General features: G+C 42.2%; 1 protein-coding gene across 1 annotated transcript in view; it reads right to left on the bottom strand.

Moving 5' to 3' along the window:
- Positions 1 to 13,469, bottom strand: part of LOC144142069 (venom metalloproteinase antarease TserMP_A-like) — a 50,360-nt gene that overhangs the window by 15,972 nt on the left and 20,919 nt on the right. Inside the window, exons 4-6 of the mRNA XM_077673498.1 lie at positions 11,206 to 11,335; positions 8,961 to 9,017; positions 6,468 to 6,583 (exon numbers count right to left, since the gene is read on the bottom strand). Coding sequence (XP_077529624.1) covers positions 6,468 to 6,583; positions 8,961 to 9,017; positions 11,206 to 11,335 — 303 coding nt within the window. The remainder of the gene's footprint in view (positions 1 to 6,467; positions 6,584 to 8,960; positions 9,018 to 11,205; positions 11,336 to 13,469) is intronic.

Genomic DNA, 13,469 nt, shown 5'->3' with positions numbered 1-13,469 from the left:
TCGACGCACGTCAGGTGTTATTTCTTTTGGTCCTTGTCTATTTGCGAGCCTTCCCTCTTCTAGCTTTGGCCAGCGGCAACCTGCACGCCTCACACTGGACAAGAACGACCGATCTTGGCGTTCTGACTCGTTTTAAGAAGGCGCCGTTTATTTTGATAACATCATGCACGTGAGCCGCAGGTAGTGTTAGAGCTGGTGTTTGCACATATCGTCAATGTTATCCCCGTTGCTACGTGCAGTGCAACAGAGCCTACGGCTTCTGCACGATCTATCAGAGTCAACAGAATCCGAATCTTGTTAGATGGCGAAGGTATTCAAAAACTGCTGTCAACACTAGAAAAAGGAATCTCAAGCATTATTAACCATCGACGTGTGTATCATGTTCATTTTAATTTTGAAACCTTTAGGAAAACTAACATTTTTCTATTTCAATACAATCACGACGAGGAAGGAAACATTTTTTGTTAGAGTAGAGTTTTGGAGTATATTTCATATTTTTCGAAACAAGGTTCACTCATAACACCGAAGTCCGATATTATACGTTGTGACGACGATAGAAACAAATGGCTGTGAATGACAACGCCATGCTTGGACGTTTCAACTAGATAAATCGGAGAGTGACGTGAAGCGCTGTGCTCTGGAGCACATAGCAAACTGAACATATCAACCTTATCTACAATGGTTTCGAAGTTACTCTGCGTATCGATAATAACTTTTCTTCAAGTTACGGAGGCACCATCGTTGTCCCTCACCTACGTTGAACTTTCCCTACTGCGGAATAGTTATTATGCGTGGCCTAAATCACGTCGGCTCGCCCTAATCCCGGTGTTAATTAGGTAGAGTCTGTTCCCAGGCCCTGGCGCATAGCTGGTAATTCGAGGGAACCATGCACACGTCACCTGTCACATCGACAGACGAGGAGGCTGGTGCCCGTCCGGATGAAGTTCACCGGCGAATCTAAAAAGGTCTTCGACGACACGTTGTTGCGGATGCGCACAGATGTGTTTTGGGTGCGTACCTTTCTTGCCGTACGTACTCAATCTATGGGGTATAAATTTAGTCCCTTTTTCTTGTTACCTCGGAAATCATCCTCGCCCTAGTCATGTATCTGATTTAGTTCGGTTCGAGAGCTTGTGAATGATTCAACAGATTGAGAAGGCGTGCGTAAATATTTATGTATTGCGCCATGGAAGCTCATGGCATTCAGACGCGTTGTCACCGAAGTTGTCGGCGGCAATGTAACAATAATAAAAGTACTTGCCTTGCAACAGCCGTGAAAATGTTTTGAGATTTTTGAACAAACGAGTGTTATTAAGACTTTGTGCAAACACTGGGACATCCAAGCATTCTTTATGATGTCACGAATTGTGAAAGCCGCAGTCCGGATTTGTAAAACGGATATGCAGATGCACTGTGCGGCGGGGTGTAGGACAAACGGTTCCGGGCCAGAAGGTCCCGGACAATTTGGTCTCGGACCATACAACTCTGCACAAAATGACCCCGCACCATATGGTTTCCAGTAAAATAACGGACAAAATGGTCCCAAATCAATCCTCCCACCCCTTAAAATGTCCTCGGTAACTGTAGCGATTGGTTTTTAGGTGAGTGATCGAAATAGGCGAATCTCGCAGATGTTTTGCAATGTTTTTGAAGTTTCGAGGTGTAAAATGAAGCTGCAGGAAGATGACAAGGCATTCATCCTGGATATACTGCCCGATTTTATACGGGGGTAGGTCAGTTGGTCAGATTGTTCTTTTCATGGGCCTATTTATAATAGGTCATTTGGCTGCATAGCATCATTCACATTAAACTTTCTCATGGGGACGCAAAACAAATTTGGTTTTTGTTTCCTGTTTCTTTTTATTTATTTTTGTTTTGTTTTCATATTTCGCAAATAGCCTTTAGTCAGGAATAATGAGCCGCGATCCGACGTCGGTCATGTTCGATTACACTGTGCTGGCATGCAATTTTCGAAAGACTATATTTTGCATTGTTAACTGCAACTGCAGTTTGTGAAATATTCTGAACACCTCTCTTACGTGAAAGTAGAATGACTCATCTATTTCCTTTAAGGACACATTTGTTAGTCAGAATTCGTACTGTCGTCTTGCGAACTTCCCTTTGCCTACAGGCTCAATGCAGCGTCTCTTCTATAACTTTGATGTTAGTGGAAGAATGACCGTTGTGCAAAAGCATAGCAGCCACTGTGTTCGTGGTGACTAAATTGAAGTCAAACCCAAGAGTAAAATCATGTACAAAAAATTGTTTTGATAAGACAGACACCTTTCCATTTCAACAAAAAAAGAAATTCCAACATGCCAGGTAGAGAAAAATCTGCCGGCCTAACACGAAGCAGGAAGAATAATACTCACCCCTCTTCTTGGAATCTGCTCTGTGAAAGCAGCACCCTCTTCCTAATTATCACCTGCCTCTATACTTGTTTCCCTGTTTTGCTGGGTGTTCCTTCAATTCCCTCTTCCCACTAAAAGGCCTATGCCAAAACTTCATGTGAGGAAATGACCGTATCCCGGCTAAGGCGGATTGCATAAGAAAATAAAATACTAACAATAACTAACGATCAATACGAGGAAACATTCTATCAGTTAGTAACCAGTGTGGGAGCCCAGATTAACCGTGATAACGCACACCGAAACGCTTCACGAAGTGCCCGCTTCAAGCTGGCGAAACAATTTCGTCCCGGTTTTCCCTTGGGACCATATTGCCCGGGTTTCCACTTGGCACCATTTTGCGCTGGACCATTTTGACCAGGATAGTATAGTCCGGAAATTGCCCGGGACCATTTCGTCCGGGACCATTTTGTACAGGTCCCTGTGCGGCAGAATCTTAAGCAGCTTCTTGTAATTCAGGCCGCGGAAATCAATCCCCGTATATATCGCATGGTGGAATAACTACAACAAGGGTCGCCTTAACTGCAGCTAGTTCATCCTACGCAGTGGTGTGGCGTGGTTCCCAGAGTGGCACGCATTTATTGCTGCCAATATGTCAGGGTATTATCATTCATCCTTCCTTTTCGCTCACTTTGGCTGGGGGTTCTCTGCGTTTTTGGGTTTCTTTTAAACCCACCGCTTGCTTCTTTGCACCATACACTTTTGGCATGCTAGTAAAACGTAATAATACATTAAACCCACACACCATGTCTTTTTGCCTAGTGTTAGACGGTAAACATAAAGCCAGTTGGCCAGTCTTCCTTCGGAGCCCTACACTCACGCTATGCGCGAAAACGTGCTTGCTTCTCGCCTAATTGCCATTCGCGTAAATGCTATATTAAAACCTTTTGAATCTCTTACATTATGCATCTGATCTACATTTCCTCACACAACCTATATCTGGTTTACCTTTAAAAAGTTCGGATGGTAAACATTATAGAGCGAAGCTTTTGGCTATTTAATGTAGTCGTCTGTTGTCAAAGCAAACCGCACTGCAGAAAAGTCAGCTTTTTTTGGCGATGCTAATCGTGGTTTTAGTGAAAAAAAATTACCTTGCTTCTCGTTGCCTGAATAAAACCTAGATACCTCGCATGATGAAGCCATCGTCTATCTGATTGCGGGATTCTGCACGGTCGAACCAGGTAGGATTTTGTGAGAGGTGCATGGATATCAAAATTACACAAACATTCACCCCTCTGTCTTCCCACAACGATAAGTGAGCGCTTAGAAAAGCGGTGGAATAGCTGTATCAATAAAGCACTGCGGACAACCATTCCAGTGCAGTAAACAGCATCGAATGAAATGGGCTCTTTGTTTGGTGTGCACCTTGATTTTATAAAGTTTTGCGTTCCCCCGTCGTTGTCGTTTCGCCATAGGGTAGTTTTTTTTTTCTGGTGATTTAATTCAAATCTTTGACGATTCTGTGGTTACGTGCAGGTATCCATTCAGAAAGAAGCTGTTCCAACGAAAGGCAAATGTATCCAAAGCAGATATTGTTCAACTATTATTTTCAACTCTAACTTTTGCGGCGTTTCTGTGCAAATTTCGGTGTTTTTTCCTGGGCAGTTTGGTAATTTTGGTGCCCTCCGTGGTTCGTTTTGTGTGGCATAAACACAAGTATTACCGAGCAATACAGATGCCTAGACTTTTCCTAATTAACATACATAAGTAGTGTGCACCAGATATCGCCTGCACATGGGGCCTCACTATGTATACTAAATCTACGATTTATTACTATGGGTAGTTCACCAGGCCCTGTATTTCCTAAGGCGATGACCTTCTCTACTTATAAATGTTACCTAAGTCATATTGCGATATGGAATTTCGGTATTTTTATTAGTGATTTTTGAAGTTTTATTTCACATCAGATGCACTGCTCTTACAATTCCGGCCCTTTCTGGCATCACGAATACATATGGCGAAGGACAAACGGACTGCTCAAGAGAAATGACTGCAATGATTCACTGAATATGGTTGGATGCATGCCAAAAATGTAAATGTAGATATGTGCGTTTTGTGTATTTTGGAGTTTATTTCAGAACCATCGCGTGCTGCTTTTTTGCTGTGATGGGTTGCTGAAATGGCGCTCAAGGGCATTCAATGCTTTCAAGAAATTTCACTATTCTTGAAAGTAAGAACGCATAAAAGCTATGGTGCGTGCATCTCCGGTGCTCCGAAACAATTTATAGCTAAGAAAAAACGGACAGTTGTGCCTAATCGCGGCAGGCAGTCGTTGCATGGTAGTAAAACAGAAGGATAAATTAAACACACACACACCATGTTCTTTTGCCTTGTGTTTGACCGTGAACGTAAACCCATCTAGCAGTTTTATTGTATGGAATGTTGGTTGTGTTGCGCATAAAGGCCCGAACGAACAATTTATGTGGAGCATGCAATGCACTGAGTTTAACTGTTTGCATTAATAATAGCACGTTGTTTTACTAAGGAAAAACACAATCGTAGATATTTTCCAGTGCAAAATCCGCTTCAGTCATGCAAATTTTGCAGAAACCCCGCTTTTTTTTTCCAGAAATTTCCACATACCTGAAGAGATTACATGAAGGTACGTCTTTCGGGGACTCCAACACTATTGCCGCCGTAGCATGTGAACGCCACTATTTTTATGTTCAGCGAGACATTGCGTTTTCTAATTCGTCAAGAATAAAGGCACTACTGGCTGCTTCTTATTTAGACATTATTTATGGCATGCCTAACAGCGCAAAAACAAATTTTCCCTTCTGAATAAGTGACAACTATGTGGTCGCATTATTGTATCTGTTGCCGAAAGTATTTTGAGGAAACAGTAATTATTTCACATGCAGTGTGCTGCCTTATTACTTTTATAAAGTGTAATGCACCTTCAAAAACTGACGCTGATGAGTGAACACAGAAGGCGCAAAGCAGTTCACATCACGAAAGACAGAACCCTGCTGAAATATTTCGAAGATAAAAAAGCAATTGCTTTGTCGTCTCGAAAAAACGTTTTCATAACAGGATATTGCCTACAAACGTATGCCTCATTTTTTCAGCTTTATTTAGCGTCAAATACTTCCGGTATGTTCTAATCTCTTTCTTTACCCCCATGTCTGAATTTTTAAGCATGGGTCCCCCTGGACGGAGGAGGAACATTGCTAACCAAAAAACATTTTTGAGAGATGTGAGAAGCTTGTTCAATATGTTCTGGTATAACGTATAAAAATCTCGCTCTAATGGGGATTCACCTAACACTACTTATCGTGACGTCAGGTGTCTTAAAACCCTGGAAATAACTTGTGTACTTGCACATGGCAAATTTTGGAACAGCAATTCGTTTTTAAAGGGAGTTTTCAATAAAGATGAGGTTTTTAACAATAATGTGCCGAGGCTATTTTGATAAGACTTCTTAGTGTTTCGTTTTACGGAGATGCTGATTGCCAATTTGTAGTACACTAGCGCAAATTTTGCGTCAGTTTTTTGTGTTTTGGGTCTTTTTCGGAACCACTGCATGCTACTTTTTTTGGAAAAGGGGGAGTGTAGTTTCACTTAAGCTATGAAGGGCGCTGTAGCAGGCGGCTACGTAATATTCTGAGTTTAAACAACTCATAAAAAGTGCGCCGTGATATTTTGACACACGCCCTTTTTTTCGCACTCTGAAGACGATGCGCCGTACTCCGGATCGTATTGTTACTGCAGGCTAAGGAACGTAATCCTCAGTTACTAAGCTACCACGGTGTGGAATAACCACTTGCAATTGCGCTTACAGACCTCCAGCTGAGATTTACTTTGAAGTTTAGAGAAACACTGCATTACGAGCTCACTCGCCTTAGTTTCAAGGTGACCTAGGAATAGGTTTTTCGCCTTCATGAGAATGGTTCCGCACAACCCTCCCCAGAAGAGGTAAAGCAATCAAATTGGATTTTAAAGTTAATATTATTATCCTGCTGAATTCAATCCTACCCCGAACCTTACAAACCCAAACACAGTGGACAGAACGCGACTAGACTTTTCTTAGATGATTGCGTGAAGGTACGCAGTACTTACGGCGTTGAAAGAAATTAGGATGTAACGAATAAGTGTCTTCTCAGAAGGGAACTGAGTGCGAAATGCCGAATCGCAAAGCACCAAAATTTCTGGGTAAATTTTCTGCATGTTGTATCCTGAGGGAAATAACAAACACCTATTTAAAACATGTTGTAGATATCACAGACCATTGCGCTTGCTTGTAATATCTGCTGTAGTAACAAAAGCACTCCTTTAAAGTTTCTTTTCATAATTCAACATTTTTGCTTCCTTTGCATTATCATCACCAGCCACACCAATATGCTCACTAATAAACACTAAAGGGCACAGAAGGAACCAGCTACGAAGAGGGAATTATTACTGAAATTAGCAACCACTGCATGAGATACGTTACAACCAAACCCAGCTAGAAAAGGCGTGGCTGCCTCTGTGCTCAACTAAATTATCTACATTTATTTTCGTTTCCCACTACTGCTCATAAATCTCAAACATGTGCTCAGGCTTGCATTCGTGTCAGGCGTTGAGAGAAGCATACTTTGTGCTACAATGATACGAATTTTGAGAGAGAAGTTACCTCCGATATCTCTTGCACACGACAAGCAAGAAATAAACCAATATCCATCAAGTTTTAGATAAGCATCTCAGTTAACTAAATGGTAGCATGGTCGTTCTTTTAACCCCACCTCATAGGAACACACACCGATAACCATGAAGATAACCGAGTATCGGGTGGCTCCCGTGATCTCGTAAGCGTAACAAATGAATTCACAGGTCATGGAGCATCTATTGTATGCTTTCTATTCTGCCCCAAAAACAACGAAACTTTACATTGCGTTTTGCACATACGTACCGAACCAATTTTTCCTTACGAAACTTGCTTTCAGCTTAGAGGACAGTAAATTAAACTCAGTTGTTAGCGCACCCCGGGCAGTGTGTGCGATATCCTGTTCCCTTTCTACGAACAGCAGAATCACGTCTCACACCGAGCTCGGGTAAACTTTGAAGTTGTCAAAGCAAGTTGGCGAATTCAGTTAATCGGGAGGTTTTTGATTGAGGGTTTGAGAACTTCTACAAAAGGAGCAAAACAATAGATGAAGTGGTATTTTCGGCACAGTGCCGCTTTATTTGTCTTCTTGCTTCTCAGCACCACAAGCGCAATATTTAACAAGTGCCTAAAAATGGTGAAAAATGTATTCTATATACCCATGCTCGGAAAGTGGGAATGGCAATTTCAAAGATACAATAAAACCAACGTGTCTAAACACGGGCATTATGAGTACTTTTTTAAATTTCCTGGGAAAAGGACCAGTCTTTGCGAAGCTCCAAATAGTAGCGCAGATTCTGCGTAGAACATCATAGACAAAAAAACGTTTATCACCGCCGGGAAAAACTCATTCAAATAAGAAGTTTCTCACAAATCTGTACCTCATCATCTCCAAAACTAGGGCTGCATTTTCGTAGAAACCAAATCTTTTTTCGGAAGCCGCACTTTGATAGCAGTTCATTAGTTTGGTGTGATTGATTGGACCACGGGAAGATATATTTGCCTGTTGCAATGCACTTAGCACAGAAGTGCTTAATTCTTGCTCCCTCTGTGGCTATTTGTAGGGAGACAAACGTTTAGCCTGCGTGGTATTTCAGTATATATTTATAGGATGTTCAAGCCTCCACCGCTTTATGGCGAAAACTTCAATTGTAGTGCTATACGAAATAGCGCCGTTTGCTTGAGGATTAGTAAACTTACCAACAAGCACGAGGTATATTTAAGGAGTACTAAGTTCAATAAGGTAATCGATAGCTGCGCATAGCTATGGCATAGTGTTACTGGCGACCCGCTGGCCGCCAGGTGATTGTTCGGTGGCAAAGCCCCCCACTGCCTGCTCCGACACCCGACATTTACTTCTGTCCAATTGCCTCACCCTGCGCCTCAGCTTTCACCTGTGAACTGTACCCTCTGGGGAAATTGCCCTTAGCTTGCTCTCTTACTGCAATGATGGCTCTTCTCACTTCGGTGCGGAAACAAAGATGAATATGGTACCTCTCGAAGCAAATTTATTGCGTGTAGAAATTTCACCTGAATACCTTCATCTGCCAGACGGTGGCGTTTTCGCTTTCCTAAACGTAAGATATTTAAAATATTTCTATCCAGAAATTTCTGCCGAACATAAATCCAGGATATCTTAGTAGGAAGACACAATCCGAGCCCACATGCAGCGCAGATTGATGGTTCCATCGCAAGTATGCCTTCGCGAGCTCACCTAAGTAGGCGCATCAATACGCCAATCCCGAAAATATGCGCACCCTTATTGCAGCAAATCTCGATTTCCAAGCTGCTCGAAATATGCCTTAAATGGATACTTCGCGGTCATCCTTATTTATAACAGGTCAGCCAATTAACACAGAGATTTTTTAACGATAATTTACCAGAGCTCCCATTTACGACACATGTACGGATGTGTCGATAACGCCTGTGTGTGTGTCCAAATCCTTTGCATTTTAAGGGGAAGAACTTACTGTAGTTGAGATTGTACCTCGGCGTCAATTTAGCATGAGATCCTACTGTTACACCCGCTGAAAAGAAACCAGATAAAATCAAGGAATTAATCAATGCAAATATGTGCGCACGACAACCCGAATCTTCTCTTGGACTACACCGAAACTTCTCTAACCCACAACCCTCGTGAGTTCTGGCGGTATATTAAGTTCCGTACACGTCATGCACGCGATAGCATAACCATTCAGGATGGCGACAAGTTTGTGTCTGACCCGGAAGGCGTATCAGAACTCCTTGCACGTCATTTTTCTTCTACCTACTCGACGCCGTCTGACAGCGGCAACGAACTGCGCTTCCAGTCTCATGGGCCACTATTTCAAATCCCGAACATTACTGAGAGTGATGTCGTGGGCGCTATCCGCAAACTCCCCTAAAAAAAGTCGGCGGGCTGCGACAGCATTCCATGCTTCATTGTGAAAGGATGTTGCGTCGTCTTTGCACCTCTGCTCTGCCACATCATACGCATGTCACTTCTAGAGCAACATTTTCCGCCAGACTGGAAATTAGGCGCTATCTTCCCTTTGCACAAGTCTGGCAGAGCCACTGTCCCCGGAAACTACAGGCCTATCTCTCTATTGCCTTCCTTTTCTAAAGTCTTCGAAAAAGTCATGCATGGTTACTTTCTAGCAGCAATGCGTTCATTAATTCATCCCAACCAACGCGGCTTTATACCCGGTAGGTCAGTAGAATCAAATCTCCCATGTTTTCTAAACGACATCGGCCCCCCAGTGCTCCCTCGTCAACAGATAGATACCGTATATTTCGACTGCAGCAAGGCCTTCGATGCGGTTAATCACGAGCTACTGCTTCGCAAATTGTCCGCATACGGCTTATCCAGTGAGTTCTGTCAGTGGTTCGGCAGTTACTTAAAAGGCAGGTCCCATTGCGTCTGTTATGAAGGCAACACCTCCCGGCCTTTCGCCATGATATCAAGGCTACCTCAAGCGTCTACACTGGGCCCTCTCCTCTTCAACATCTTTGTTAATGACATCCACTCTGTCATTAGACACTGTTCGCTCTCTCAGTATGCCGATGATATGAAGCTGTATCGCGCGGTTTCCTCACCGGATGATCGCGTCCTGCTGCAACATGACATCAATGCAGTTTCGGCATGGTGCGACAGCAACTACTTAAAGCTTAATCTCTCCAAAACTATTGTGATATCTTACACTCGTAAAACTGCCCCGCTCCCTTTCCCGTACTCTTTGCTCGGTTTTGCCATCAAACGCGCCACTGTAGCGCGCGATTTCGGTGTATTCATGGACGCAAAACCATTCTTCAACTCGCACGTGAACCATCTGACGAACTCCTGTCTCCGAACACTTGGCATGATTTCCCGCAGCCACCAGTGAATTCACGAACCCATCATGCTTCGCATCCCTTTACCGCGCCCTACTTTTGCCGAAGCTAGACTCTGCAAGCGCAATCTGGAATTGTTCAAGTCCTTCGTCGTCTCTTCGACTAGAAAGGATTCAGAAGCGCTTCACCAGAACCGTATTTTATCGATACTCATTAGTGAGCAACTATCTGCACGTTGAGGTTCTCAAGCTCCTGAGCCTTGATGAGCTATGTATCAGGTGTTCCAGGCGTGACCTAATTTTTCTTTTGAAGTGCATTCATTCTAAGTTTGACTGCCCTTGCCTTGTGAGCTCTGTTCTCCTGCGAGTGCCAAGCAGGCCACTGCGGCCGCATGGCTGCTTTCATGTTCACAAAATTCTGAGCTTCGTACCAGCTAACCGATGCCAACATGCCTTTAACTGTCTTTTTTTATCTGCCACTGACATTTTTCGCAACGACATGGTTCTTTTTAAACGCTCTTTGAAAAATTTTCCATCTTGAATGCACATGTTCTATAGCGCGGTCGCACATGCACTTCTCTCTCTGTTCATGTGTGTCGGAGCGAAGAGAATCATCACAATTGTGCTTGTATTTGTCGTTTAGTGTACACACAATCTCCGTGCTCTTGTTGCTCAGAAAATGTCTCTGTCTCTTTGATAACTCTCCTTCTTTGTGTATATATACCCATATAATTGTACTGTTACTTCCCTTTCATATTCTGTCTTTTGTATGCCCTAAATGTCTGTATGCTATGCATCCCCAAGAAGGCCATTGCGCCGTTGGTGAGCATTTCAAATAAATAAATAAATAAATAATAAATAAATAAATAAATAAATAAACACTAATTTCGTAAATAAAACGACATACCGTACAGAGACAAACGATCGTAATTGTCGTCACCATCAGCAGCTTTTATTAGGTGAGCAATCTGGCCATTGCTGCTTCTTTCTGCGCCATGCAGAGGCGCTATACTTATATTTGATGACAGAAGTCCCTCCTGTAAATATTGAACCCATTTTCAATAAGACAGAAGTTCCAATTATTCATCCACAGTATGGCGTTAATGTGGCTTTTAAGGTACATCTTTGTGACTCCTGTTAATATTCTGTGAAATATTTGCTTCTCTTTATTGAAATTCAAGCCTTCGGCTTCTGTTTTACAATATTAAAGACGGTCCTGTTACATGAAAACGTTATCTAATATTCCTATTCTATCGACAAATAACCCAATAATAACGTATACAATTTTTGTTATGTCTTTCGAAGTGTACTCTAATAAAAGTAATATATTGGCCATCCACAAAGTATCCTTAGTAAGTCTATAATGAATAATCTGGTACTGCGCGTAATAAAAGAACGAGTTTGTGTAGATTGGACTCTTAGATTTTAGGAGCTCTCTGCGTGATAAAGTAGGCGTTTGTTTCATTGAAAAAAATGTCAGTTGCTGCTGCTGAGTTCTTATATTTATAACACCAGCACTGGGTTCATTTTCTGAATAAGGTTGATCCTCTTTTTGAACAATACGGATCAGGGAAAAATAATACACCTTTGAATATATTAATTCACAGAATTTCCATCTGCAGTGTAGGCATTCGCTCCTTTCTACGCAGGGCACACGTGTCCGTCTATCGGCGTGTTCTCTCTTCAAGACATTCTTTTACAAATTGAAAGTTTCGAGACCCTGTCCAAATTTCAGGTACAATATTATTATAATACGAAACATTTGTTGGCTATCAGCGCTAGCCCAGTTCTGTTCGATAAATGTGAAAACCGTTCAAAAATAGGAACAACACGTTTTATTGCGGGAATTTATTACCGAACGAAGCTAATTTGGTACAATATTGTTTCCGAGGTCGATGTGATGACTTAGAACATTTATTGCGGACATCACTTCTGCAGTGAAGTCTAATTTACTACTCCTACTTTTCAGCGTTACTTTCACCATGAGAAAACATATAGAAACATAACGTCAGAACTACATGCTGTGGTAACACAATCTGATAAAATAAGAAAGCATGTTCTAATGATGTGACAATGTGTTGACGAGTTTTTATCTCCATTTTTTTAACAACAATCTTGTTTTGTGCACCTATTTTAGTATATACCAGGAAGATATATTCCTGTTTGTTTTTATTTAAAACTATTTTTGGGTGCAATTTATAGTTTGAGCGATGAAACATGAGCAGCTATAAAAACAATTGCTTCAGACACTTTGGTTATTAGCCATCGTCGGCAGAAAATCCGCGAAAGAATCCCTACCATTGAGATTCCAAGCCGCAACTCACGTGCTTGAGGAACGCGCCGAGCAAAATATTTCATAAATGAGACACTAGCAGAAGGCAGTTTAATGAAGGCACTACCATACTACAGCAGATGCAGATAAAAAGGAAAACAGGAGAAGTTGTTCGCGTCGTTAACATTGCTTTTTAGAAAGAGCTTATCATGTTCGCGGGACATCTTAGGCACTTGAGGCACGAAGGTTACGCAAAAGCCATTAGACGAGTTCGGATTCTGGGAATTACGATGGGCCGGTGAGCTGCAAAGAGACAAAACGTCGTTAGGTGGGCAGATAGTTTGACCGAACCGCGCCTTTTGTCGAGATCGTGCATGAAGAGAGAGAGAGAGACTGCGTAAACTTTACACCGAACGGCACGGTGCCAACCCAGACAGGCATGGTAACGGAAAGCGACGGACAGACCCTGTGGAAGAACGCGTTTGCTCGTTTAACAGTAATGTGAAGTTCCGGGCAGATATGGGTTCGGTAAATATGGCACTCTGTCATGTATGCGGAGCAGGTGATAACCTTGGTCTTTTTAAGTGAATCTTCTTTGTTAAGGTCACGTCAACTCTAGTGCTAACGTGACTACAAAGCGCTGACAGATCATCGTAGTCAAGGTGTTATTGCTGGGGAAAACGGGATTTTCTTTACTCTAATAATATTTTGTGTGTGTGCGTTCATTCAACAAAATACTATCTTCCTAAAAGGAAATACAACAATATTTAGAGCATGTTGAGTGATTACATAAAGCTCAATATTTGAACAAGCGTGCTAATGTTGTGATTCACATGAGCGACAAAATGGCTCTTATAGCTCGGCAGAATACTGAAATACACTGCTTCTATATTAAATTC

This window comes from Haemaphysalis longicornis, unplaced genomic scaffold, assembly GCF_048455015.1.
Source record: "Haemaphysalis longicornis isolate Haplotype H1 unplaced genomic scaffold, Haemaphysalis longicornis Haplotype H1 scaffold_6, whole genome shotgun sequence".
Classification (NCBI taxonomy): Eukaryota; Metazoa; Arthropoda; class Arachnida; order Ixodida; family Ixodidae; genus Haemaphysalis; species Haemaphysalis longicornis.
Note: the sequence above shows the minus strand (reverse complement) of the source record. Positions and strands in the feature narration are given on the sequence as shown.